The 23502-nt window shown below is 48.8% G+C and overlaps 1 protein-coding gene across 2 annotated transcripts in view; it reads right to left on the minus strand.

Moving 5' to 3' along the window:
* Positions 1 to 1890: 1890 nt before the first annotated feature.
* Positions 1891 to 23502, minus strand: part of SLC25A48 (solute carrier family 25 member 48) — a 39588-nt gene continuing 17976 nt past the window's right edge. For both annotated transcript variants that reach the window (XM_008510347.2, XM_008510355.2), the window contains 4 exons: positions 15117 to 15374; positions 12636 to 12769; positions 5470 to 5599; positions 1891 to 2301 (listed from right to left, as the gene is read on the minus strand). In XM_008510347.2, the coding sequence (XP_008508569.2) occupies positions 5477 to 5599; positions 12636 to 12769; positions 15117 to 15374 (515 nt within the window). In that variant the 3' untranslated portion in view covers positions 1891 to 2301; positions 5470 to 5476. The remainder of the gene's footprint in view (positions 2302 to 5469; positions 5600 to 12635; positions 12770 to 15116; positions 15375 to 23502) is intronic.

Here is a 23502-nt window from a genome sequence, read left to right on the forward strand (position 1 = left end):
CAAAGTAAAAATTGAAAGCTTTCCCCCAAGCTCACATCCCCAAAATAGCCCCTATTAAGCTTGGGGTGGATCCTTCCAGATTCTTTTCACTACCTATATAATTATGCATATATAAAATATACATATATAATATATATATTTTAATGAGTAACATCACACATTTTATTCTGCCACTTCATTTTTTCACTTAAGATACTGCCAACATCTTTCCATTTCAGCTTGTCTCCTTCTATGGTGGAGAGGAGCCAAGGTGATCAAGAGAAGCTGGGAGGGGTTCCGACACCCAGAGAAGGTTGTTGTTGGATGTCAGCTTCATCAGGAGCGTCCAGCAGAAGACCTCGGCTGGCCTTGTGAATACAACACTATTTCCAAACAAACTGGGCCACCAGGACCAGCCCCAGGACATTGTCTAGTTGAAGTGGACTTAAGAAACATGCTCTGAGACATGATATAGAAAAGACCTCGGGTTCGTCCAGGAGTAGACCAGATGTTAGTGGACATCTCTTCACCAGCATCCACAGGCCCTACCCAGGCCCAGTGATGCTGGGGTGGACGTGCAGACCCATCTCTCCTGTCAATAGAACTGTCTCTAGGAGCTCCTCGAGCCTGTCGCCAACACCAAGGACAGTGTCTGTACTAAATAAATGCTCAAAAATATGTGATGTCTGAAGGAATGAATGAACGCCCCATGGCTGGAGGGATGGAGAGTTCAGACTGCAACCTGTGGAGGTGCCCTGGGGCCCCCACAGTTTCAGGGGCCCTGAAGGAGAAAGCAAGAAGGGCACGCTGAGGGTTCTAATTCAAGGAGGGAGCCCTTTGCTACAGGAACAGGATAAACTGATGAGACCGAATGCTTTCGACTTCTTTGTGCCAGAGCATTGCTTTCTTTGCCTTGGTGTTGGGTCTGTTAGGGCAGGGGATTTTCAGAGACATGTCCCAAATCAACAAGGGAGCGGGAGGGAGTGGAGAAATCAAGGAAGACCCTTTCCAGGAGAAAGAAGAGGAATCTAAGGATATTTTCACCACCTGGATTTAAGGCAGGAATGGCAAATAGATTCATCTGTATGTGAATTCTGACCTGCCGGTGCTGGTTGCCCAGGACACTGTGCTGAGAAGGATGCTGAAGCTGCATTTGGCTCATCAGGAAAGAGCTCTGACTGCTCAGGGATGCCTGGTGTAGGCATCGAAGTGGGAGTGATGTCATGGACACAGGCCACAGAACAGCAAAAGAGCAACGGCCTCCCCACATGGTTCTAGTGAGAAATAATTTTTCTTTATTCTTTCTTTCTTTCTTTTTTTTTTTTTTTGGTGAGGAAGACTGTCGCTGAGCTAACATCTGTGCCAATCTTCCTCTATTTTATGTGGGATGCTACCACAGCATGGGTTCATGAGCAGTGGTAGGTCTGTGCCTGGGATCTGAACCTGCAAACCCTAGGCCACCCAAGTGGAGCATGCAAACTTAAACACTACTCCACTGGGCCGGCCTGAGAAATAAAATTTAGAATAATGAAATCATCCTGGAAACCAGACTGTGGAAAAAGCATTTTATTTTGTTTTGTTTTGTTCTCCACGTGAAAATAAGGCTCAGAGAACACCCACCCCACCCGCTCTCAGTGCTGCCCCTCATCAGCCTGTGCCCGGTGCTCAGGGTGGGAGAGCTCCCACAGGCTCCCTCTCCCTCCGGAGACCTTTCAAGCACTGTGCCCTCCCTGCCTGACTTAAGCAGCTGGGAAAAAAGATGTGAGGCTGCTGGCCTTAGTTCCTCGCCTCACTTGCGTGGAGTGGACTCCTCTCTGGGCTGGCCATGTCTACAAGGGTCTAAACAGAGGGAAGAAGGAGGGTGGCTAGCCTCTTGGAGGACAGGCAGAAGCAGCTGACACAGAAGCCATCTGGAGAGGTTTTCAGAGCTTTTATTTGGAAACTTAGGGACAACGCCAGGTCTTCCGTGAATTCCCAGGAGTTGACAGCAGCCATGGGGGCAGGGTCTGTTTTGCCCTGCTTTCCACCAGGCGCCAGAGTGGATCTGAAACAGACAGTGACGGATCGATGGTCCTTCTGAGGCAGCAGCTCACCGACCCCAGCCGGCGGCGAGGAACAAAGTGCTCGCAGTTGGGAAAGAACGGGTTCCAAGGTCAGTGCGGACGGTGAGGGCCCACCTGGCATGGAGCCGCGTGGCGGGAGGCCTTCTTGCTTTTCAGTAAATTTGCTGCTGCGGGTTCTGGAGATGCCGCTGTCTGCAGCAACGTGCAGCAGCATGAGCCCTGGTCAGGTGGCACCAGCCCTGGTCAGGTGACAATGGCCCTGGGGAAAAAGGAGGAAGGGTAAGACTTTCATCTCACCAGCGTTATCAGTCAGCAAGATCTGGGGGTCAAATAACCCATTTGGAGAACATTTTTGTGAAGCAACAATTGGCAAAGCATCACTATGAGGACGGACTGGCGAAAGACTATGAGGTTGTCTGGGGTTATTTGGAAATGTTCAAAAAAGGTATTATAGGAAGAATGTATCTTCTTTCCTGAAAAGGAATTTTCCTGAAGTTCAAAGTAGGCCGGTGAGGTTTGAATGTCATGGCAGAGAGCAGACCAGCCTTATTCCCGGAAGGTTCTGGGGGCAGGGAATCCTGGTAAGCAGGTAGGGAGGGTGCAGTGGAATTCACGGGCCTCAGACAAGCCTAAGAGCTGACCACTGACCAGTGGTTGGGACCCCACTTCTACCACCACAGGGCATCTTGTGCGTAGGGTCTGATTCTGGTTTCTCCATGTGGACAGGTAAAGGTAACCACATCACAAAACAACCACCTCATGCGCTGTTCGCTGCTTTCGGATGGTCCTTGGGTCACTTGGATGTGTAACCTGGGAGATAGATAACTGAGTGGATGGATGAAAGAGAGTTTTCTTCCTTTGCAGGACCTTGTGGGAGCCAGGGGAGAGCGCTGTATCTGGTTGTTGGAAGGAGGCTGGAGCTGCTTGGAGTTGCACTCTAGCCCCTGCAGGCACCTGGGAACAATTCCGTGCCATTCCCACCACCTGCGCCCGGGCCTCGGGACAGTCACCATCCCATCACTTCCTAGGAACTGTGGGGCTCCCCAGTTCTTCAGTAGACACCATCTCACTCTGTCTTCAGTCTAGACTAGGAGGGAGGCATTGGTTTCCATGACTTCAAAGGGTGGGTGTTATGCTGCCTAGAGCAGGACCTGCCCAGGGCCTCAGAGCTGCTTGGTAAATTCAAATCCAGGACTTGTTCAAGCGCCTTAGTGTTCTTGGGTTAGAGCAGGAAGCTGAATGCCTTGAGTGAAGCTTGCTCAAGATGAGGCTCCAGAAAAGTCTCTGGGAACCACCCCTCCTCCCAGCTGGGAGGTACCAGCCTCCCCCCATGTCCAGCAGAGGACAGGCAGACAGACATCTGCGTCCCTTGTACTTTCAGAAAGAAGAGCTTCCAACTGGGGTGGTCACTGCTCTGAAAAGCCAAATCCAGGACAATCAGGATTTGGCTTGCTAGAAAGTTCTTCCTTCCTCCTGAGGTAGCCAATCACCAGGGTGGTCACAAGTGGCCGGGTGTGACAGCTCAGGCAAGCGTCCAGCCACTGTGGGAGGTACCAGGGCTTGGCAATAAAACCACCTTGTAGCTAAAGATTAATGACATGGGAAAATGATCCTGAACTATTGAATAGGAAGTGTGGATTATAAAACTATGTGAAGTAGGATCTCATTTCGGGGATACACATAAAAAACACGTGGAAGAATAATAACAAGGAATTGGGATTACAAGCACTTTTATTTTGTTCTTTCTGTTTATTTGTATTTCTTACTTTTTCTACAATAAAAATGCATTGATTTGATTATAGTATTTTTTTTTTAAAGTCACCTTCCTCTGCTTGAAGTGGGGAGTGGCCGCTATCTGAGTGCGGCTTAAAGAATGAGACAACTTCTCTTCCCCGCCCTGGACGTGCCCCCAATGCAGTGACTCTTCACCCAGGATGTTTAATTATGCAGAATGCATTGCTACCCTCTTCCTTTTATAAGAGAGGGCAAGAAGCCAGGAAAGCAGTGAATGTGGGTGCCTTACTAAAAAGCTTAAAGCATTTTACTTAAAGCCAGTGTCTGGGGCCTGTCCTGGGCTCTCTCCAGTCAGCCTGATCCAGCATGCCCTCCTTGGCCTGGGGTCTGGCCACATGCAAGCATCCTAGCAGTGGGGGGCTCTGCTGCCCCAGGAGAGGCAGCAGGGGTGTTTGCTAGACCTTCCTGACCAAGACCACCCTTCCTGGGAGAATTTGCAGTCATCAAGGCTGAGGCCAATGGTTTCTTTAATAGACTAGAAAATTCAGTGACTCACCTCACTTTGTCCTCTGAGTTCTGTGGGTAACTAGTTTGGGGCCAGAAAAGGAGAAAGAAAGGAGGAAAAGAAGAGGAGGAATGGAGGGGTTTTTCAGGTCGATCATCCATTCACTCAGTGATGTTTCTGAGTGGTCATTTGTGTGCCAGGCTCTGTGCGAGGCACTGCAATACAGAGGTAAAAAATAGTCACAGCTCTTCTGCAATTTGCACACTGGCTGGGGAGTGAGGAGAGTCATCAGGCAGTTCTGATGCAGGGGGTGTGGTAGGGGCTGAGCAGGGGCTGTGGGAGGGAGCCTACAGCAGGTGCAACTCCTCCCAGCTGAGGCATCAGGGCAGGCTACCTGGAGGAGGAGACTTTTAGATCCAGGCCTAGATGAGAAAGAGGAGTTGATGAAGCCAAGGATGGCGGTGGGGGGTAGGTGTGAGAAAGAGATGTCAGGCTGGGACAGCATGTGAAAAGACCCAGCGATGAGAGTGAGGATGGCATGTTTAGGCTGGTGGTGAGGATGAAGCTGTTAAGGATTGATGCTTTCCCTAGAGGGCAATGGGGAGCCATTGAGGGCATCTGAGCAAAGGAGTCACTTGCTCAGCCTTCTGTTTTTAGATCCCTCAGGCTGCTGTGATCTTTCTGCAATGGGAAAAGGAGGGGACACGGGAGGCAGGAATGGGGCAGAGGCTAACCTCTAGGGCTTTGGGAGCCTGTTGGTGGCTCTCAGACTCAGGCTCTGAGTTCAGCAGGGAGGTAGGGAGATGGTGCCCACATGACAGGCATGGGCATCCTGGGCTGAGTCCTCACTCCTGAGCCCGGGATATTGAATTTGTACAGTGAAGCTAAACTCACTTCTCTCCAAGGGCTGTGGAAGCTGCTGGATGGGAAATGACAGGGCAGCTCACTATAAACAGGTCTGTGTGCCGACTTCAGTTACTGAGCACCGAGCTCTCCATCAGTCATAAGCGGCCATTTTGGAAGAGCTTTTTGATGATTAGAAGGGTGGCAATACCAGCTCCAGACTTAACCCAGATTAAATAGGAAACAAATGACAGAAGGACATTTCAGAAGCCTACAGCATTTTCATGGCAGAGAAGAGTTTCAAGCTCTGGAAGGTACAACTGGCTGGGAAGGAAGCCCACTGACCTGGTGCTCAGGGGCCGGTCACCACGTGGTCCCCGCGGATTGCCTGCAGCGAGAGCTCGTACCCAAGGAACATGGCCGCGCTCATGGGGAAGCCCCGCACAGCGTTCACGGTGATGCCTCTGAAAAACACCTTTGGCAGGAGGTAGTGTTATCATGGGGGACTGCCCTGAACCTCCTGCAGGGCCACCATGAGGGGCAGAGAAAGGGCTGGTGGTGCTGCCCACTCAGGCCCCCCTCCCAGGCTGGACCACACAGAGCTCCAAGGACCCATGCAGACAGAGACCACCCGGGATGCCCCAGCCAGGTGCCTGACCTGACCCATGTCACGTCTGATGACGCTTTTCCTCCCAGGCCCCAGTACATAGGCACTAAACACTATGGGCAAACTGTTGAGTCCTATGAATACCCATGTACACTTGCTTAACTCCTGTTCTCTCATGAACACACACATACGCATACCCGCAGGCACATGCATACACATACACACACATGCCCAATTCTCAAGAAGCTTGAAGTCAGAGCTCTGCACTCCACTCAGTTTGCAGTGGGGGGGTGGGGGGGGACAGGGCACCCAGCCATGACCAACCCCTATGACAGATGCTTCACAGCATGTCCCCAAAGGGGCAGAGTCAGGGGGAACTCAGGCCATGCTTAAGACTGCAGACACGCAGTTGAGGCACAGCTTTGCCATTTAGTAGCTGTGTTCCTTGAGCAAGTGGCAAAGTCTCTGGAACTCATCTCCCCAACAGTAAAATGGGGGTAATAATACCAGTGACCTGCTATGGTTGTTGAGGGAAGAAATAAGATGATGCTTTTAAAGCACTGACACAGTGCCTGCCATGCAGTAAGCACTCATTAACTGTTGATATCACATCAGCATCCTTATCATCCACCGTCAGCGCTTTCTATAGAGTGGCACTCAGCCTCCATCATTAGTGCGAGTGCTGAGGAGTAGCAGCCTGTGTTGATGAGCTACTAAACTCAGCCCTTCATACAAGAAGACTGCATTTGCCTTCCATCCCTAGGGAATAGGATAAGATGCTTCCCTTCCTCCCCGAAACTTCCCTCTGGGTGCTGGGCAGACACTGATCAATGTGATGTGGCTCGAGCCCTTGGGAAGTTTATAAACTACTAGGGGAGATTAGCCCCATTCAGGAATAGTTACAATGTAACCTAGAACATGACAGAACAGATAAGGGCTTTGGTGAGCTGTCCTTAAATGTCTTCTCTGGGAAGAGATACATCTAAAGGCAAATGCCTACCCAAGCATAAATGACCTGAGAACTATCAGGCAAGAGATGTACACATGTTCTCTGACTCTCATGTAATTTACTACATTTACGAAATAGAACTGACACTGTAATTTTATGAAAGTAGAAATCCAGCCCTTTGCATTTCCCCAATTTCCTTGGTTGTTGGGCACTGTGGTGCAAGGGTAGGTGCAGGCCACTGTCATTGGCCAGGATGTCAGGTGACCTTCCTTCAGGAGAGGAACCTGCACCTTGGCACTCCATGGAGCCTGGGAGATGCAGCTTGGTCAGGAAGGGGAGACAAGGGCCTTGGTGGACTTGAGGGGAAACCTTGGCCCCAGGGAAGAGAGCTGACAGACCAGGATCCCCAGAGGCGAGTGAGTGGCTCAGCCAGATTCTGGAATGATCCAGGCAGAGGGCAGGTGGATCCTGGTAACAACTGCACACCTCCATAATGTCTAACCTTTCTGGAATTCCACAGGCTCACCCAGAGTGACTGAATAATGTCAAGGAACTGGGTCAGGCTCTGAGGGGAAAATTCCATGCTGGGTGCCCACAGAGGCTCCCCTGTGGACCTGGGCTTGGCTCTGCGAAGCGAGGTGAGCCAGGCAGGACCGAGCCTGGAATGTGAACCTCCTCTCCCACAGTGCTGGGCCCTGCAGAAGCTGGGGGACACTTCAGACAGACAGCTGTGACCTCCCTGCAGCAGCTGTGGTCGACTCTGCTGTGAGGCCCCGAGATGGCAATGCGCAGACCTGCCAGCTTTTACTCCGAACATTCAGAACACCAAACCACCAGACTGAGTCTTTTCTCAGGAAGCCTCCATGGCTCTCCACTGCCCAGGTCAAGTCCACACCCTTCCCTGGCCTGCCCAAACCCATATGCTCTGGACGAACACTTTCTCTGGGGAGGCTCTGACACTGACACTCTGGGCAGGCTCTGACACTGACACTCTGGGCAGGCTAATGGCCTATCATTCCTCTAAGGGGCCAGCTCTCTCCCCTACCTGGGCCTCTTCTGGGCCCCTTTGCTGGAGTGCTTCCCAGACCTGGCTGCACCTTCTGGCAGTCCTCCCATGGGACCTCGAGCTGAATTGTGGCCCATTGCCTTCTGTGGACTCGGTATCTCTGCCATCACAGCGCTTCTCACATCGTCTTCCAATCACCGTAACTGTCTGTCTGCCCAGTAATGATCCTGGTCAGGGTGGTGAGAGCATGGCTGTGTGCACGGTTCACCTCTGAATCCACTGCACCTGCACTGTGCTTGGGCCAAAGGACCCTCTGTACAGCTTATTGAATGAATCAATGGATGAGTGAATGAATGAATGAACAAACACACTCCCTGATGTGAAAAAGGAACCATCTCTGAGCTGAAAGAGTCCTGGTGGCGGCTGCGGCAGTGGAGGATTCCTGGAGTAGATGGAGGGCTCCAGACCCTCCAAGCGGCAGAACCAAAGAGCAACTGACCCTGATGCCTCAGGAAGCCTGTCCACCTACACATGTTCCTCTCCACTCTCCTTCGAGTCACCCAGTCTCATCCCAAACCCCTTTGCAACAGCCACCTCTGAGGGGCTAAAGGACACGAAGGCACTCCTCCAGCCCCTTATTTCAGATGATAACTCTCCAAGCATGAGCCAGGGCCCATGTGGCCCAAGACGATCCTCACAGCAGACAGAGAATGGATCCCAAACTTCCAGGCCTTTCTTCTCTTCTGACTTGGGATTGCCCCTGAAGTCCACGGACTTTAATTCCTGCTATCATAAAGGCTGCTTGATTGGTAATCATTAAGGGACTTACAAAAGGGCTATGGAAATTGGGCACCATCATCATTTCACTCCTTTCCAATTCTTTATTATCACCAAGTTCTTCTTCCATAGGAAAGTGGGAACAGGTGGGCTCAGGGCTTTGTACGCTGCCTCAGTGAGCTGAGTAAAAAGGTTTGGGAAGGGCATGCCATAGAGCCAGTGCGCAAGCCAGCTGGGACTGGAGCCATCCCTCGGCCCTGGGAAAAGGCGTTCCTCCTGCTACTTCTGGGACTCTGTGAGACCACCCAACTTTCCAGGACTGTGTGAGACTGTTTTTCATGTTACTATTTATGCAAACATATATAAATATACCCACATGTATATGCCTGCACAGGCTATGAATATTTTTGGAACATACCATAAGAAGCTCATAACGGCAATTGTCTTTGAGAGCAAACTGGGGACACAGGAGGGACATTTAAACAGTTTATCCTCTTACACATTTTGAAGATTCCTATGTTCATATATCATTGATTTTTTTCAATGAACTAATAAAAAATCTCAGTCAATGCAGTAGCTAATCAAGCTGAATATTGCTACCTCTACTTAAAACCTGTCTCTAAATATAAACTATGGACCAAATGATATCAAGATTAAGATATTGATTATCTGGCCTCAGTTGCATTCAAGGACTTTGTTTTTTAAAGAGGACAATAATTTTTGGAGAAAATAGTGTCAGTGATATATTTGGCCCCTACAGACTTTTTAGAATTAGGACACATTAATATTTTGGGAAACAGACGAAAATATTCAAATAAAAACAGAGCATTCTATTTGAATCTCTCTTATGTGTCCCTCTGTATTTATTGGTTGAATCACAAATTCTGCTTCTGCTAAAGAAAAAAACTACAAAAGACAACCGAGGTGAGGATTCTGGGAAGATGGCAGAGTAGGAAGCACCAGGAATCTCTCTCCCCACCTACACAACAATTGCACTGGCGGAGTCTGTTTGATGTAACTATTTTGGAATTCTGGAGTTTATTGAAGGCTTGCAACTTCCAGGGGAAAGTTTGGACAGTAAATTGTGATTAATTTCAGTCAATTTCTGCTCTTAGCACAGTAGTAGCTACCCATTCCCCACTCCAAGCCCTATGGCAGGCAGCCATGCACGTGTTCCTGGAGCAGCCTGCACAGAGCTGATGGGAGCCAGGGTAGGCAATAACGACTCTCCTCCAAATACTGGAGATCTGTATTCTGATCACTGATTGCTGCTTCTGATCACAGAGGTGCAAAGAGGAGGGCGGCCAATGTTGTTTCTTCTCCCCACATTGATCCAGGCCCCTCTGCCTCTGGCTGAAGTAACTTACAGGGGATTTAAGGGGCTGATTCCCCCTCCCCACCATTAATTTTTCTCTTTTTCCCCTTTTGGGAGTCAGACATTAAAGACCAGAACGTTCAAAAGCAACTACACTTTTGGGGAAAACTAGAAAGTGACCATGAATGCTCAGAGAAAGGTGTAGCCTTAGAAAAGACCTGAGAAGACCTAAGTTTACCCCTCAGGCTGATCCTTGGCACAGAGACAGCCTACAACAATTAAAAAATAAATAAATAAAAACAATAACAAAAAACACTAAACCCTGGGAAAAGGAGAGAATCTGATTTCCAGAGTCACCACATTATTAGATTCAAATGTCTAGTTTTCAACCAAAAACTACAAAGCATGCAAACAAACAGGGAAGTATGGTCCATTCAAAGAAAAAATAAGTAATAGAAACTGTCCCTGAAAAAGATAGCGAATAGCGAATCTACTTGACAAAGACTTTAAAACCATCTTAAAGATGCTTGAACTAAAGGAAGAGGTGGAGAGAGTCAAGGAAATGATATGTGAACAAAATGGAATTATCAATAAAGAAATATAAAACCCAGAAAGAAATTAAACAAATTCCAGAGCTGAAAAGTACAATAAATGAAATGAAAAAAATTCTCTAGAAGGATTCAAAGGCATGTATGAGCAGGCAGAAGAAAGAATCAACAAACCTGAAGATAGCACAATGGAAATTATTAAGTCTGAGGAACAGAAAGAAAAAGGATTGAAGCAAAGTAAACAGAATCCAAGGGACCTGCAGGAAACTATCAAGTTGACCAACACACATTGTGGGAGTCTCATAAGGAGAAGAAAGGGGCAGAGAGAATATTTGAAGCCATAATGGCTGAAAACTTCCCAAATTTGATGAAAGGCATAAATATAAATATAAAATAAGCTTGACAAAGTCCCAGTAAGATGAATCAAAGAGACCCACACCAAGACACATTATAATAAACTTCTGAAAGACAAAGACAGAGAGAATCTTGAAAGCAGCAAGAGAGAAGCAACTCACTACATATAAAAGATACTCAATAAGATTATCAGCAGATTACTCATCAAAAACTTTAGAGGCCAGAAGGCAATGAGCCAATATATTCAAAGTGCTACACGAAACAACTATCAACCAAGAATCCTATATCCAGCGAAACTATCCTTCAAGAATGAGGGAGAAATCAAGACAGTCCCAGATAAACAAAAGCTGAGGGAGTTCATTACCTCTAGACTTTCCCTGCAAGAAAGGCTCCAGGGAGTCCTGCAGTGTGAAATGAGATGACACTAGACAATAACTTGAAGCTGTATGAAGAATAAAGATCTAAATAAAGGTAGATACATGGGGAGAATGACGTCAGCATCATGGCAGCACAAGACACCCCTCATTTTGTCTCCATCTCAACAACAAAAATTTGGCATCCATCCACGGACAAAAGTTCCTCTATAGGAGTTGTGGGATCCAGCACCACATACTAAGGGACCCAAGTGGATTCTCTCCCACCTGTGCATTGGGTAACAGGCAGACAGACTCAGTATTGGTGGTGGATCCTGCCAATATGGTAATCAGTATTGGCCTGTGAACTGGCTCCAGCCTCTCCTGACCACGGTCCAGAAGCACCTGCAGAATGCTGACCTGGGCACTCACCCACAGATGAGACAGCCTTTATGGAAGTCCAAGCTTCCAGAGGAAAAGTTCCAGCACTCCACTGGAGCAAAAAATACAAGTTTGGATGCACTGGAGTGGGCAGTTCACAAAGATTGGAGGGCTTGGGATGAGGCAGCCATGTGAGAAAAGGCCCAGAGCTCAGCAGTAACATTAATACTAATAAAACTACTCATACTAATACCAGTGCTAATGGCAAATGGCAAACTCTTGCTAAATGTTCTCTATGTGTGATGCACTAAGCCAAGCACTTTTTATACAACAAATTTAACTTAACCTACAGATACCGGTGTCATTCATGGTAGGGATGATTATCCTTGGAGAAATCGAGGCCCAGAGAGTTGAAGCAACTTGCCTGGATTCTCCCAGCTCATAAGTAGCCAGGCCTGGCTTTCAACTCAAGTCTGCTGATTCTAAGAGGCATGCCGAGAAAGCCAGGGTCCCATTCGAGGAAGAGCAAGCATGATGGTTTCTCTGGAGGGTGCTAGGGGGTGTCCTGGGAGGCAAGATAGACAGGGATAAATTCGTCTATAACCTTGGACGCCAGAGGTGGAAATCTAGTCTTCACTCTCAGACAGTTTAGAGGCAGGAAGGGGCTTGGATTAAGAACAAGCCCTTCAGGTGCATGGAGGAGAAAAGAAGAGAAGAGGACAAGGCCAGGGTGGAGGCTGTCTCAGTTGCTGAGACCAGGAGTGATAGTCTGGACTCGCGTAGGGTGGGAGAGTAGAAGGTAGGTGGACTTGTGAGATGTGATGACTGATGTGGTTCTGGCACCTACTATTTGGAGGAGGGGTGAGGGTGAGGCACGAGCCGTGAGTGAGGAAGGACCTCCAGCCTATCTGGATGAGAAGGCAAGCTTTGGTGACACATAGATGTGGGTCCAGGTCCCGGCTCTGTCACGCACCAGCTGTGTGACCTCGGGTGGGTTACCAATCCTCTCTGAAGCTCTGTCAGGTGGGGCGCACACCCACCTCCTCCACCAGTCCAGGGCAAGGATGAGAAGGGACAAGGCCCTCTCGTCATGCTTGATAAATGGTAACCACCAGCACCTTGGTTTCCTGATTCCCTTCTCTACAATCTCACATACCCCAAAATGTCTGACCCACCTTCCAGGGACTGACACTGACCCCGCGTGACTGCTGTGGGGCTTACTTTAAGACCTTCCTTCTGGTAACTCTGGGCGATACAGTCCAGGACACCTTTGTATTTGTTTAAATAAACCCCGTCAGCTTGGAGTCGACTTTTCACAACATCCATAGGAGTCGCTGTCCCCCAAGAAATTGCTCCTGTAAAGAGAGAGACAAACAGGTGTCAGGGGCTGGCTGGGTGGGGTCTGGAGGGGCCCAGCTCCCTGCAGACTTTTGCCATTCAGAGGCTTAATAAGGTGCTGGTGGAAGTGGAAAGAGCTCCGGGTCAGGACCTGTGACAGCTGCTTCTGATCCTCCTTTGCCACCCGCTGTGGGACTTTGCAGACATCTCCCCCTTCCTGTAGGCCTTGGGTTTGTCATCTGTAAAACGGGGCGGCAGGACCTATCGTCATGGGGTTGCTGTGAGGACAAATAAACTGATGCATGTGAAGCATTTAACACAGGGCCAGGGCCACAGCCAGGGCTTTGTAAGCAGAAGCCTTTATCAGCAGCTTTTATTGGAGATCAGGAACAGGGCCCACCAGCACACTGCAGCACTTTCCGGGCACCAGAAGAGAGAACCCAGAGTGAGGCCTGAGGCTGAAGGCTTGCAGCTCCCAGGAGCAGGATTTGCTCTGAACACGAAAAAGCTAAACAAACACCTGCAGATACGCTGCTCGCCAAGGCAGGGCCAGCCCAGAGAGTGCAAAGAAGAGCAGGGGCCGGTCTTGACAAATCTCTTATCTTTTCCAGATATGTGGAATCGAAGCCTTGGGATGATGTGCCGCTGGGTCAGCTTCATTGAATAAGCTCAGGGACCCTGGTTTGGGCCCCTTTGTGACTTTAAAGGACTAGGAAAACAATGTCGGGTTACTGAATAAACACAAAAATTGACACAGTCTTGGATGGGAGAGAAAAACAAACTGATGCCAAAGTCCAAGTCAGCTGGTTTTCGAGGTTTTGCAATTGCTGCCTAGAAGCTCCCCAAAGAGGCCTGAGCTTGCCCCAGGCCCTCTGCCCATCCTGGTCTCCAGCCCCCGTGGCCTCCCGCCCTTGGCCCTCTGGAACCCTCTGGTCCTCTCCTCCCTCCTGCCAGGATAATGGGCCACTCTCCCTGGAGGTGGTCCAGCTGCTGCCCTGGCACCCTCCCCTGTCCCTCAGCCCGTGGGTGAGAATATTACAAAATGAGGCTTGCCTGCCAGGCCGCTCACACCCGCTCTCACCAGAAACGAGAGCAGACAGGGTCCTGTTTGTCCTCTCAGCCAACACATACTCAGTGAGCACTTACTAGAAGCCGGCGGGGGCTACGCCTCAGACATGAGGGGGCGGAAGGAGAACACTGGTGTTTGGTGGCTAAGATGTGGGCTTTGTAATGTGTTTGCTGAGTTTCGAGCATAGCTAATTATGATGAGGAGGAAGATGAGGAAGGACAATTTTCTTCCCTCCAGAGGATCTTTGCCATCAGCATCAAACACGTCATGTTACTAGCCTTCTTAACAAGCAATCCTCCCGTGACTTCCACGTCCCCCTGTGGCTATGGCTGCATTTCCTTCTTCCCCATTACAGCCCAAATCCCCCAGATGTGTGGGGTATACTCGGGTTCTCTAATTTCCCTCATCCCATTCTCTCTTGATCCCCCTTCAATCAAGTTTTCACACCCTTCGCTCCATCAAAATCAGTTCTGTCAAAGTCCCCAGCGACTTACAGACTGCTAATCCAAGCAACAGAATAGCAAGCACAAAGGTTCTGTGGTGGGAGAGAGCCAGGCATCAAGATGCAGCAAAGAGACCAGTGTGGCTGGAGCAGAGCAAATAAGGGGACGGGAGCAGAAAATGAGGGCAGAGGGGTAAGAAGTGCCCGGATCATAGAGGGCCTTTAAAACCATGGCAAGGATGTTGACTTTTATGCTAAATGAAATAGGGATGTGGTACAGGGTTCTGAGTAAGGAGCTTAAGTAACTGGTTCATGGTCACAAAATGCTAAGTGTGGATTTGAACTTGGATCTTTCTGACGGTAGAATCCCTGCTATATGGTCTACACTAGCTGTGTGAACTGAGTTGGTTACTTAATCTCTCTGAACCTGAGTTTTCTCATGGGAAAAATGGAGAGACTGCTTCCTACCTTATGGAACTAATGAAATCTTCACATTAGAAAGGTTTGCAGGGTGCTGATATTCCAAAAAAGTGAACCATGATAACAGATTTCCTTTTCAAAACTTAGTAATGCCTGATGGAGTAAATGCTCAGACTCTATCTCTGACTGAAAGTCGGATGAGCCCATCCCCACAGGTGCAGAGGGAAGGGGAAGGGAGGAAGAGGGGGGCCATCCCCCATTCCTAGCCCTTCCTCTGCCTGGCTGAGTCACACGGTAGGTACTGAACAGAGAACTGTTGGAAGAGTGGCTGGATGAACCTGCTCTTCCTCGGGGCTGAGAAGGGAAAGGTGGGCTCCTCAGCCGTTCCACTGCAGTGGCCGGCACAGGGACAGGATCAGGGCTGCTGCCTTACCTGCCATGCCCCCTGCCAGCCACACGGCACAGGGGCTGGGGGCTGCACAGGCCTCAGGGGTGATCCATTCACTCAGCAACACATAGGGGATGAAGTAGAGGCAATAGCCTGGGACGTCCCTCAGCAGCATGGCACTGGCACCCCGGTACAGCCCCGCCAGGCCCTCAGTTCGCACGATGGTTGTGATGCAATGCACAGGCCCCTGGTAGGCTGGCTGCTCTCCAAGAGCCACCGCCCTGGACTTCAGACTGAGGTTGCCTGCAAAGACAGCAGGGGGAAGATGACTCAGGGGCAAGAGACTAGCCATTCTCTGGCACTGGAGCCAGCCTGGTCCATTGACAGTTCCCACTCACGCGGTCCATCAGTTTTCACCAAACTTTCTGACCTTCTTGGCAGCTCAAACCATTCTGACGTCCCAACAGGGAGCCCCTGCCAACAGTGCAGCCAGATTGGAGACAATCCCAGCCAGGTGATAAAGTATCAGCTGTCTTAGAATGCCTGGAGGTTTCCGGTCAACCGTCACCATGTCTTTCTAAGCAGATATGACTGTAGAAAGCCTAGGGTCAAGTATGGCAGGCCATACCAAGGTCTTTCTTGATACAAAGGCTAGAAAATCCAACACACTATGTGTGTGTGGGTGTCTACTTGTGCACGGTGTGGTAAAAAAAAAGTATATGAGCTTTAGACCCAGACTGTCCTAGTTCCAAATCCTGGCTCCACCACTTACGAACCTTTCGATCTTGCTGGGCCATCTTCTTCAGCTTTTGTTTCCTTATCTTTAGAAAGAGGCCAACACTGTACTCTACACTTGCGAGTTGCTAAAAGAATAGATCTTAAAAGTTCTCACCACACACACACAACGTGGTAACTGTAGGTGCTGGATGTGTTAATCCATCTATCGCGGTAATCATTTCACAATAGACATGTACATCAAATCATCAAGTTGTACATGTTAAATTTACACAGTGTTATATGTCAATTATATCTCAATAAAGCTGGAAAAATCTTTTATTAAATAAAAAGGAGAACAAGCTGTTGTGAGGATGAATGAAGTAATACTATAAAGTTCTCAGTACGGTGCTAGGGACAATGGAGGTGCAAGAAGTTATCAAGAGATTAGTAGGAAGATGAGGTGACTGGCATGAGTTGGGAGCAGGACACACTGGCTGGAGGGCTGCATATGTTCTCACTGACTCCCTCCAGCCCTGGCCAGGCTGTGCCCTGAAACAGCTGCAGGCAGCACTGGTGCCATCGGTCCCTCAAAGTCCAGGGGCACAAGGCTGCTGTCTCCTAGCCTGACCTCCAAGGTCTCTGCCAGCAGATCGTGGGTTATTATGTCTGTAGCTTCCTCTAGGGTTGTATGCAGCCAGCAAGCGGTGACTCTCTCTCCCCCACATAATCCCTTCCACCTGGCTCCCCCGTCTCCCTCTCTGCTGCTCACCTCCTCTACCACAGACCCATTAGCACAGCTTTGACTCCTGGCCAGAGAGACCTCCCAGTCCTAGCTCAGAAAAAGCACCTCTTACTCTCAACTTTCCCTTCTTGAAGAACAAACATGACGTGACCAGGAAAGAAATAGAATGAAGCTTGCCTGTAACCGCACACCTATTTTTCTGCGTGGGTCTAATTCCCTATTGGCAGTGCCTCAGTTTGGTCTTGCGCATGCTGGCGCAGAAGCAGACCACTTTCATTATACAGCTGAACTTCTAAGTCCCCCAAATAGGTCCATCTTTATCTGATGAAAGGTTAGGACAAAATCTTCAGCTTCAGGACTCCACAGTCCAAACTGGAGATTCGGAAGTCAAGAACAACCCGTCCTGTCACTCATCCCAGAAGCCGCTGAGGTCGAGGGGGTGGTTTCTAGCGGCCTGGGAAGTGTGCTTGAGCAAACTAATCTTACATTTTCTTTTTGTGTTGGAGGAAGAGAGTAATCACTGCCATGCACGTTAGGACACGGGGCAGGAGGCCGAGTCCCATTCACTTCTATGTGGATCCCAGAGGAAGCGAGCAGAGGTGGTGGCCACTTTGTGGGGACAGGGTCCTCTGAGCTCAGAGCAACATCAGACACTGTGGTCTTTGATAGTCCACTGAGAGGTCACTGACATCCCTTCCTCTCCCAAATCCACTATGATACTATGGGGATCATCTTGGGGAATTGTGGCCTTAGATAAAATAGATGTAGTTGTCCCAACCTATAAACTCTGCCTGGGCCATGCTCATATCTAGTGATCTGACCCAGGAGTCAAGGTTTTCATGAATCATCGATGGGTATGATATGGCTTTCAAAAGTTACTGATTGAAGGAGAATGTCCTGATAACATTCTGCTGGTTTGGAGGTACAGATGTCAAAAAAATACGTGACCAACCTCCAATTGGCCTTGTCAACAAAAAACCTGTACTTTTCCCCTTTTCTTTCCAGAGTGAGCAATAAGGAAATTCTCTCACATTCTCTCAGGTTTGTAACATAAGCAATCTAGCTTTTATTGCTTGAGACTGAGCCATTTATGACCACTAAAGTAATATAATTGTCATGGTAACTGCTATCATCTGGAATACACATGTATCTGAACTGATGGCTAGTACCTTCTTGACACAAGCTGATACTGTGAAAAACAATATCCAGCCTCCTCATCCCCAATGTTTAAAAACAAACCTTTATTTGGAAATAATTTCAAACTTGCCAAAAAGGTGCAAAAAAGAAAAACTGTACAAAGAACATCCTTATCTACACTTCACCCAGATTCACCTATTGTTAACATTTTACCTTGTTTGTTTTATGGTTTGTGCGCTCTCTCTCTCCCTCCCCCACCTCCCTTCTGGCTCAAACACGTGCGTGCAATTAAACTGATCAGATGCCATTGTCCCAGTGCATAAACTCCGCCTGGGCCATGTTCATCTCCAAGTAACATTGACCTGACCTGGAGTCCAGGTTTGCATGAATCAGCTATGGGCATGGTGCGGCTCTCAGGAGTCACTAACGGGAGAACAGCATCTGATATAATCCTCCTTGTACGCAGGTGCCAGTGTTGGAAGAATGCTTGCCAAACCTTGAACCGGCCTTGTCAACAAGACCCAAACCAGACCCAAACCTGTACTTTTTCTCTTTTTTTTCCCCAAGGTAAGCAATAAGGAAATTCTTTTGCACACACATACATTTTTTTTTCACACAGACATATATAAATTTATTTTCTGAACCATTTCAGGGTGAGTTACATACAAAATGGCCCCTTACCCCTAAATACTTCAAGATGTGTTTCCGAAGAACAGGGATATTGTCTTACATTCCACAGCACAGTTATCAGTTTCATCATCTACGCGGACAATACTTTTATTTAATGTACTGTCTGTGCTCAAATTGTCGTTTGACCCATAATGCCCTGTAGAGCATCCCCCGTCCCCAGTACAGGATCCAGTGGAATGCAGGATTGCATTTAGTTGTCCCGTCCCCTTTGCTTCCTTTACTCTGGAGCATTTCCACAGCCTCTCTTTGTTTTTTATGACACTGACATTTTTTTAAGAGTACACTGCCCCCTTCTTGTTAAGAGAACTTTTCTCACTTGGGGTTTGTTGATTTTCCTTGTTATTACATAGACATGATGCATTCTTGGCTGGACCGCCCCCTCATTCTCACCTCTTTTCCCATGAAGACCAATCACCGTTCAGAGCCTCTGGTCTTCTCCTTCTCTGGCTTCCTATACCTGTTTTTATTAGTTTGTTTTTTAATTGAGGCATAATTCACATTCAATAAAAGGTGTGGCTCGTAAGCACACAGTTGATGAGTTTTGACAATTCCATGCACCTGTGTCACTACACCCTCCTGAGAAAATGACATCTTATACTTGAAACAAACTGTTTTGGTCACAGCCCGATTACGCATAGCAGAGATTCCAAGCCTACCTACCCCCTCCTGCTTTTCATGGTAAAAGAACTCTGTGACATCAAGGATGTTCCTGACGTAATGAGGAGCAAATCCTTCATTAGGTGATAGCTGGTACGGGTCTATCTGCATTAGCAATAGTGGTAAGGACAATTCACACGGGACCACAAAGCAAATAGTAGGAATTCCTATCAGTTGCTCAGACCACGAGATGCTCTGTGGGGACATTGTGGCCCTGGGAGGTGTGGCCTGGGAGCCTCAGTGGCTAGACTTAGAAAAGCACTGAATCTGAGCTCTTGGTAATCTAGCAGTGGACCAATTTTAGTTTGTGGAAAACAAATTTCGGCGACCCTTCAAAACTGACTTGGGAGGTTGCTGGCAAGCAGCTCTAGGAAATATGCACAAGCGAAGTGTGCAGATGGCGTGCGCTTTGTGCAAGGCACCTGGGAGGGAAGCCAGGCCCTGGGTCGGCACTCTGCTCACACTGAACCACCAGCTCTCAGCCTGTTGTTCCTGAACCTTCCAGACTTGGGCTTGGGGGAGCACACATGCGTGTGAAGGGACTCACATTAGGTATATTTTCTTCTAGGGTGAAATGTATTTAGTTTCTCCAATTAAAATTTTTTGTTCTAAAACAAGGACAAAATGACGATCAAACTTTGACCATTTCTTATCACGAGTGCTTTGCCATTGAGGCATTTTCTGCTGGGCTCTCTAATCCAGAGCCGATTACCTTTCACTAGGCTAGGGATGAATTATCTACCGCAAACTCGGGATGCCTGTGGTTTCCTTTGTTTTTCCAGATTCAGTTAGGATCAACTCAACGCCCCACACCAAGAGAAGCAGGATGTTCAGAGTCAATGACGTTGAAGCCCAGCCAGCTCCTGATCTTCCCTTAGCAGTGGAGGAGGGCTACACAGTTCTTTTTAGACCCCCTTCTCCCGACCCCCCGCCTCGTCCAACTCAGTCCACTCCTTAGACCACATGCTCTGACTATCTGGCTCCACTGCCCTGCACTGGCGGCCAGTGCCTTGCTTGCCTCCTTCCTGGGCCAGGAGGTCCCTTTGAAGGCGGGTGCCTCTGCAGGAGATCCCACAGGGGGCAGGGACTTCCAGGTTTGGCCAGTCCTAACAGGTACCCATGCAGCACCTCTAGGGGGGGTGGTCCTCCCACCTCAGAGGGGCTGAGCTGGCCCAGACACAGGCTGGGGTCCCCACAGATCTGCCACTATTGCCTGTCTTCTCAGAACCAAGGGCCCTAGCCACAGCAAGCCACTGTGCGCTTTTCAGATACAAACACGATGAAGTTTCATTTCTTTCTCTTTCTCAGAAAATGTCCTTCAATGACTTCAACGGGCCGTGACTGTGGAAACAGGAAAGCCAGCTGAACCACAGCACTGGTCACTGATCCAGGAGGTAAGGAGGGCCCGGCCCTGAGGCACACAAAGGCCAGGCCCCTCTCTGAAGGCAAAGCACTGCCAGGCCTCCCCTGTGTGTGCTGTACGTCAGAGGTGAGTGGGAACACCACATCATTTCTCAACGGCTCACTTTCCGCAAAAATGCCTTGACAAATCAGCCATCCACTAACAAGGCCCTGCTGGTGCCCAATCCAAGATGCGCAGTTTATCCAGTGTTTTGTGCTCAGATATGGCAGGGCCAGTGGGCTCTCAAAGGGAAGCCGGGAGCATGGAGTTATCTGAAGGATCCACAAACCCATAAGCATTATAGATCAACAGAACTCCTAAAATATCTCACACATACTAGTCTGACCATTTTCCTCATATGAATAGATGCAATTGTGGGGGATCACAATAAAAATTTATTCAAATATACTAATAATCTATAGTGTCACTTCTTGTCACATGTGGGGGTTTTTTTTTTGAGGAAGACCAGCTCTGAGCTACCTACTGCCAATCCTCCTCTTTTTGCTGAGGAAGACTGGCCCTGAGCTAACATCCATGCCCATCTTCCTCTACTTTACACATGGGATGCCTACCACAGCATGGCGTGCCAAGCGGTGCCATGTCCACACCCGGGATCTGAACCAGAGAACCCTGGGCTGCACAGAAGTGGAACGTGCGCACTTAACCGCTGGGCCACCAGGCCGGCCCCATATGTGTTTTTTTACTCCAGGACACTCGAAGCACAGTTGCTTTTCTGTGGGTTGGACCCTGTTTTACATATTAAAAGGTGCTCTTAGAAAAGGCCAGGAGCCCCCAGCCCATGCCAGAGGCTGTCCCCCATTATGGTGGCTGCTGTTGGTTTGTCCTGACTGATCCAGTGAGTTTCCTGATGACAGGAGTCACACACTGTGTCCTGTCCCAGAGCACCGTGCCCTTTGCCTGACACTGTGCCCCATATGTGCCTCAACATCCCTTCAGTGAACACTTGAGCCTCTGATCGGACTGGTCTCTGCACAGGGGCCTCTCAGAGGCTCACCTCCCATGCTCTGCATTCATCCGAGCCTGGCCCTGTCTGGTCCTTGTGCCAGAGGCTGTAGATACCAAAAGAAACTCCCAAATCGTGGTCCCAGGTACCATGCTGGTCTAAGATGCTCTAGAAGTATCCAATGTATGTCCTCCAGCAGACGGGCTGGGTATAATCTCTGTGGTTGGGGTTTGAGCAGGCTAGTGGACCCCTCAGTTCTCTTTACCAGAATATTATCATCTGGGAAACTCCTGCCCAGCTCCTGCTTCCAAAGAGGCTGGCAGTTTCCTCGTGACTTGAAGTGTCCAGAGAGGCAGCTGGTTTAGTGGAAAGAGCCCTGGATTATGAGTGGCTGGGGTTTGCTTTGCTGCTCACTTGCTGTTTACTGCATACAGCCTGGCACAAAGCAATCATCCACCCTGGGCCTCAGTTTCCTCATCATCTACAAAAGAGAAGACTAAGTGGCCCCACCACCTCATTTGGCTTTTGCAAAAATTAACTGAGAATGTCGACAAGTATACTTTATGAAAATGAGTTTTGTGCAAATGTACTTTTCTTGAGGCAAATAGTTATCATTCCTATTTTTATTACCCTGTCCTAATGTGACTCTGGATTCCGGAAGTACTGGACCTGCCAACCTCAGGCAGCTGTGGCCTGCTGCCAAGCCTACTGTGGGAGACTGAGGATGCCCACACCAGGCCAAGAACTCCCAATACTAATGTCAGCTCCAGAAATCAGGACAATACTTACCCTTGTCAATTGATTGAAAGAACAAACGGAAGTGTCTCCAATGTACATAACTTGAACAATGGCATATTATGTTGCATGCACCTTCATTAATCTCTGCTAGGTATACGGGATCAAAGTTTGAAAAACATTCAGTCAAATTGTCCAGCATGCAAGGACTCCTCTTGAACTGCATGGCTATATGCCTGGCCTCTTCACAAACCTCCTCCCTCTACTTCTGGGCTGCCACTGCTCCAGCCCTCACTTCCTATTGACAGCCCATAGCCTACTTAAGAAGAAGGCCCAGGACTGTATGCCTCTAGGTTTTTGTGCCGCTTGTCATGTTCCAAGGGTTCCTGCCTTCCCACATAGGCTTCCTTCTTTAGGAGTTGAATGGAGCAACATGTGCCCTTTGAGGGAGCTTAGCATCAATAATTCCAGATCTAGACTGGGAAAGTCTTGGAAAATCCACCGTGTCAGAAGGCTGCTCCTCCCCAAGGCCAACCAGCCTAGAGAAGAGTGTATTTCTTGGCAGCCACACATCTTTATGGTCACAATAAAACCGTATTGCCAAAGAGACAAACTGATGTAGCCAGGGCTTCTGAGACACAACTAGTGAGCTTCCCAGCCAGGCATTTCTGAAGATTCAGGGAAATCAGAGAAATTGTTTCGCCCCATCTTGTCATCATGCAGATCCTTGGGCTCAAATGGGCCTGTGTTCTGGTGCATGATGATCTTACTTGCAAGAAACCCCCTCAGCTGACCCTCTCTGCTCTTACCACCCAGCCCACCTTCTCTCCTCTTGGCATGTCCAGAAACTAGGACCTTCTTATCCTCAAACCCTGGCCACACTCTGCCCCTTTACTCTATTCAGATCATCTTGAATATGGTAAAGACAAGTCTTCTGATGCAAGCTCCCTCAACTTCCTCCTCTCACCCTCAAAATTCTCTCTGAATTGTCTCTTTCTGTCTCCTCTCCCAACTTGGAAAAGAAAGCCTTTTTCCTTCTCCACCCATTGGTCTCCATCCCCAATGTCACCCCAACTTCAGAAATTCTCCCCTCTTTACTCTCCTTCCCCCTCCTTTGGTGACGTGAGTTTCTCAGGACCCTGTTTCCAGGGGTTGTGGAGTTGGACGGCCTCGGGCAATGCCCTGCCTCATTGTGGAACAGCTGAGTGAGCACAGACAAGTCACATAACCTGAGCCTCAGTTTCCCCTCCTATAAAGAAAGAGAATGACAGTGCCTGGTTCACAGAGTCGATGTGGTGATTTAATCATGGAATGCGTGTTAGCACAGCTCAATGGTACGGGCTCAGTAATAATTAACTACAGTTATTAGCATCATTACAGCTCCTTC

This window comes from Equus przewalskii, chromosome 13 (assembly GCF_037783145.1).
Source record: "Equus przewalskii isolate Varuska chromosome 13, EquPr2, whole genome shotgun sequence".
In the NCBI taxonomy this organism is placed as follows: Eukaryota; Metazoa; Chordata; class Mammalia; order Perissodactyla; family Equidae; genus Equus; species Equus przewalskii.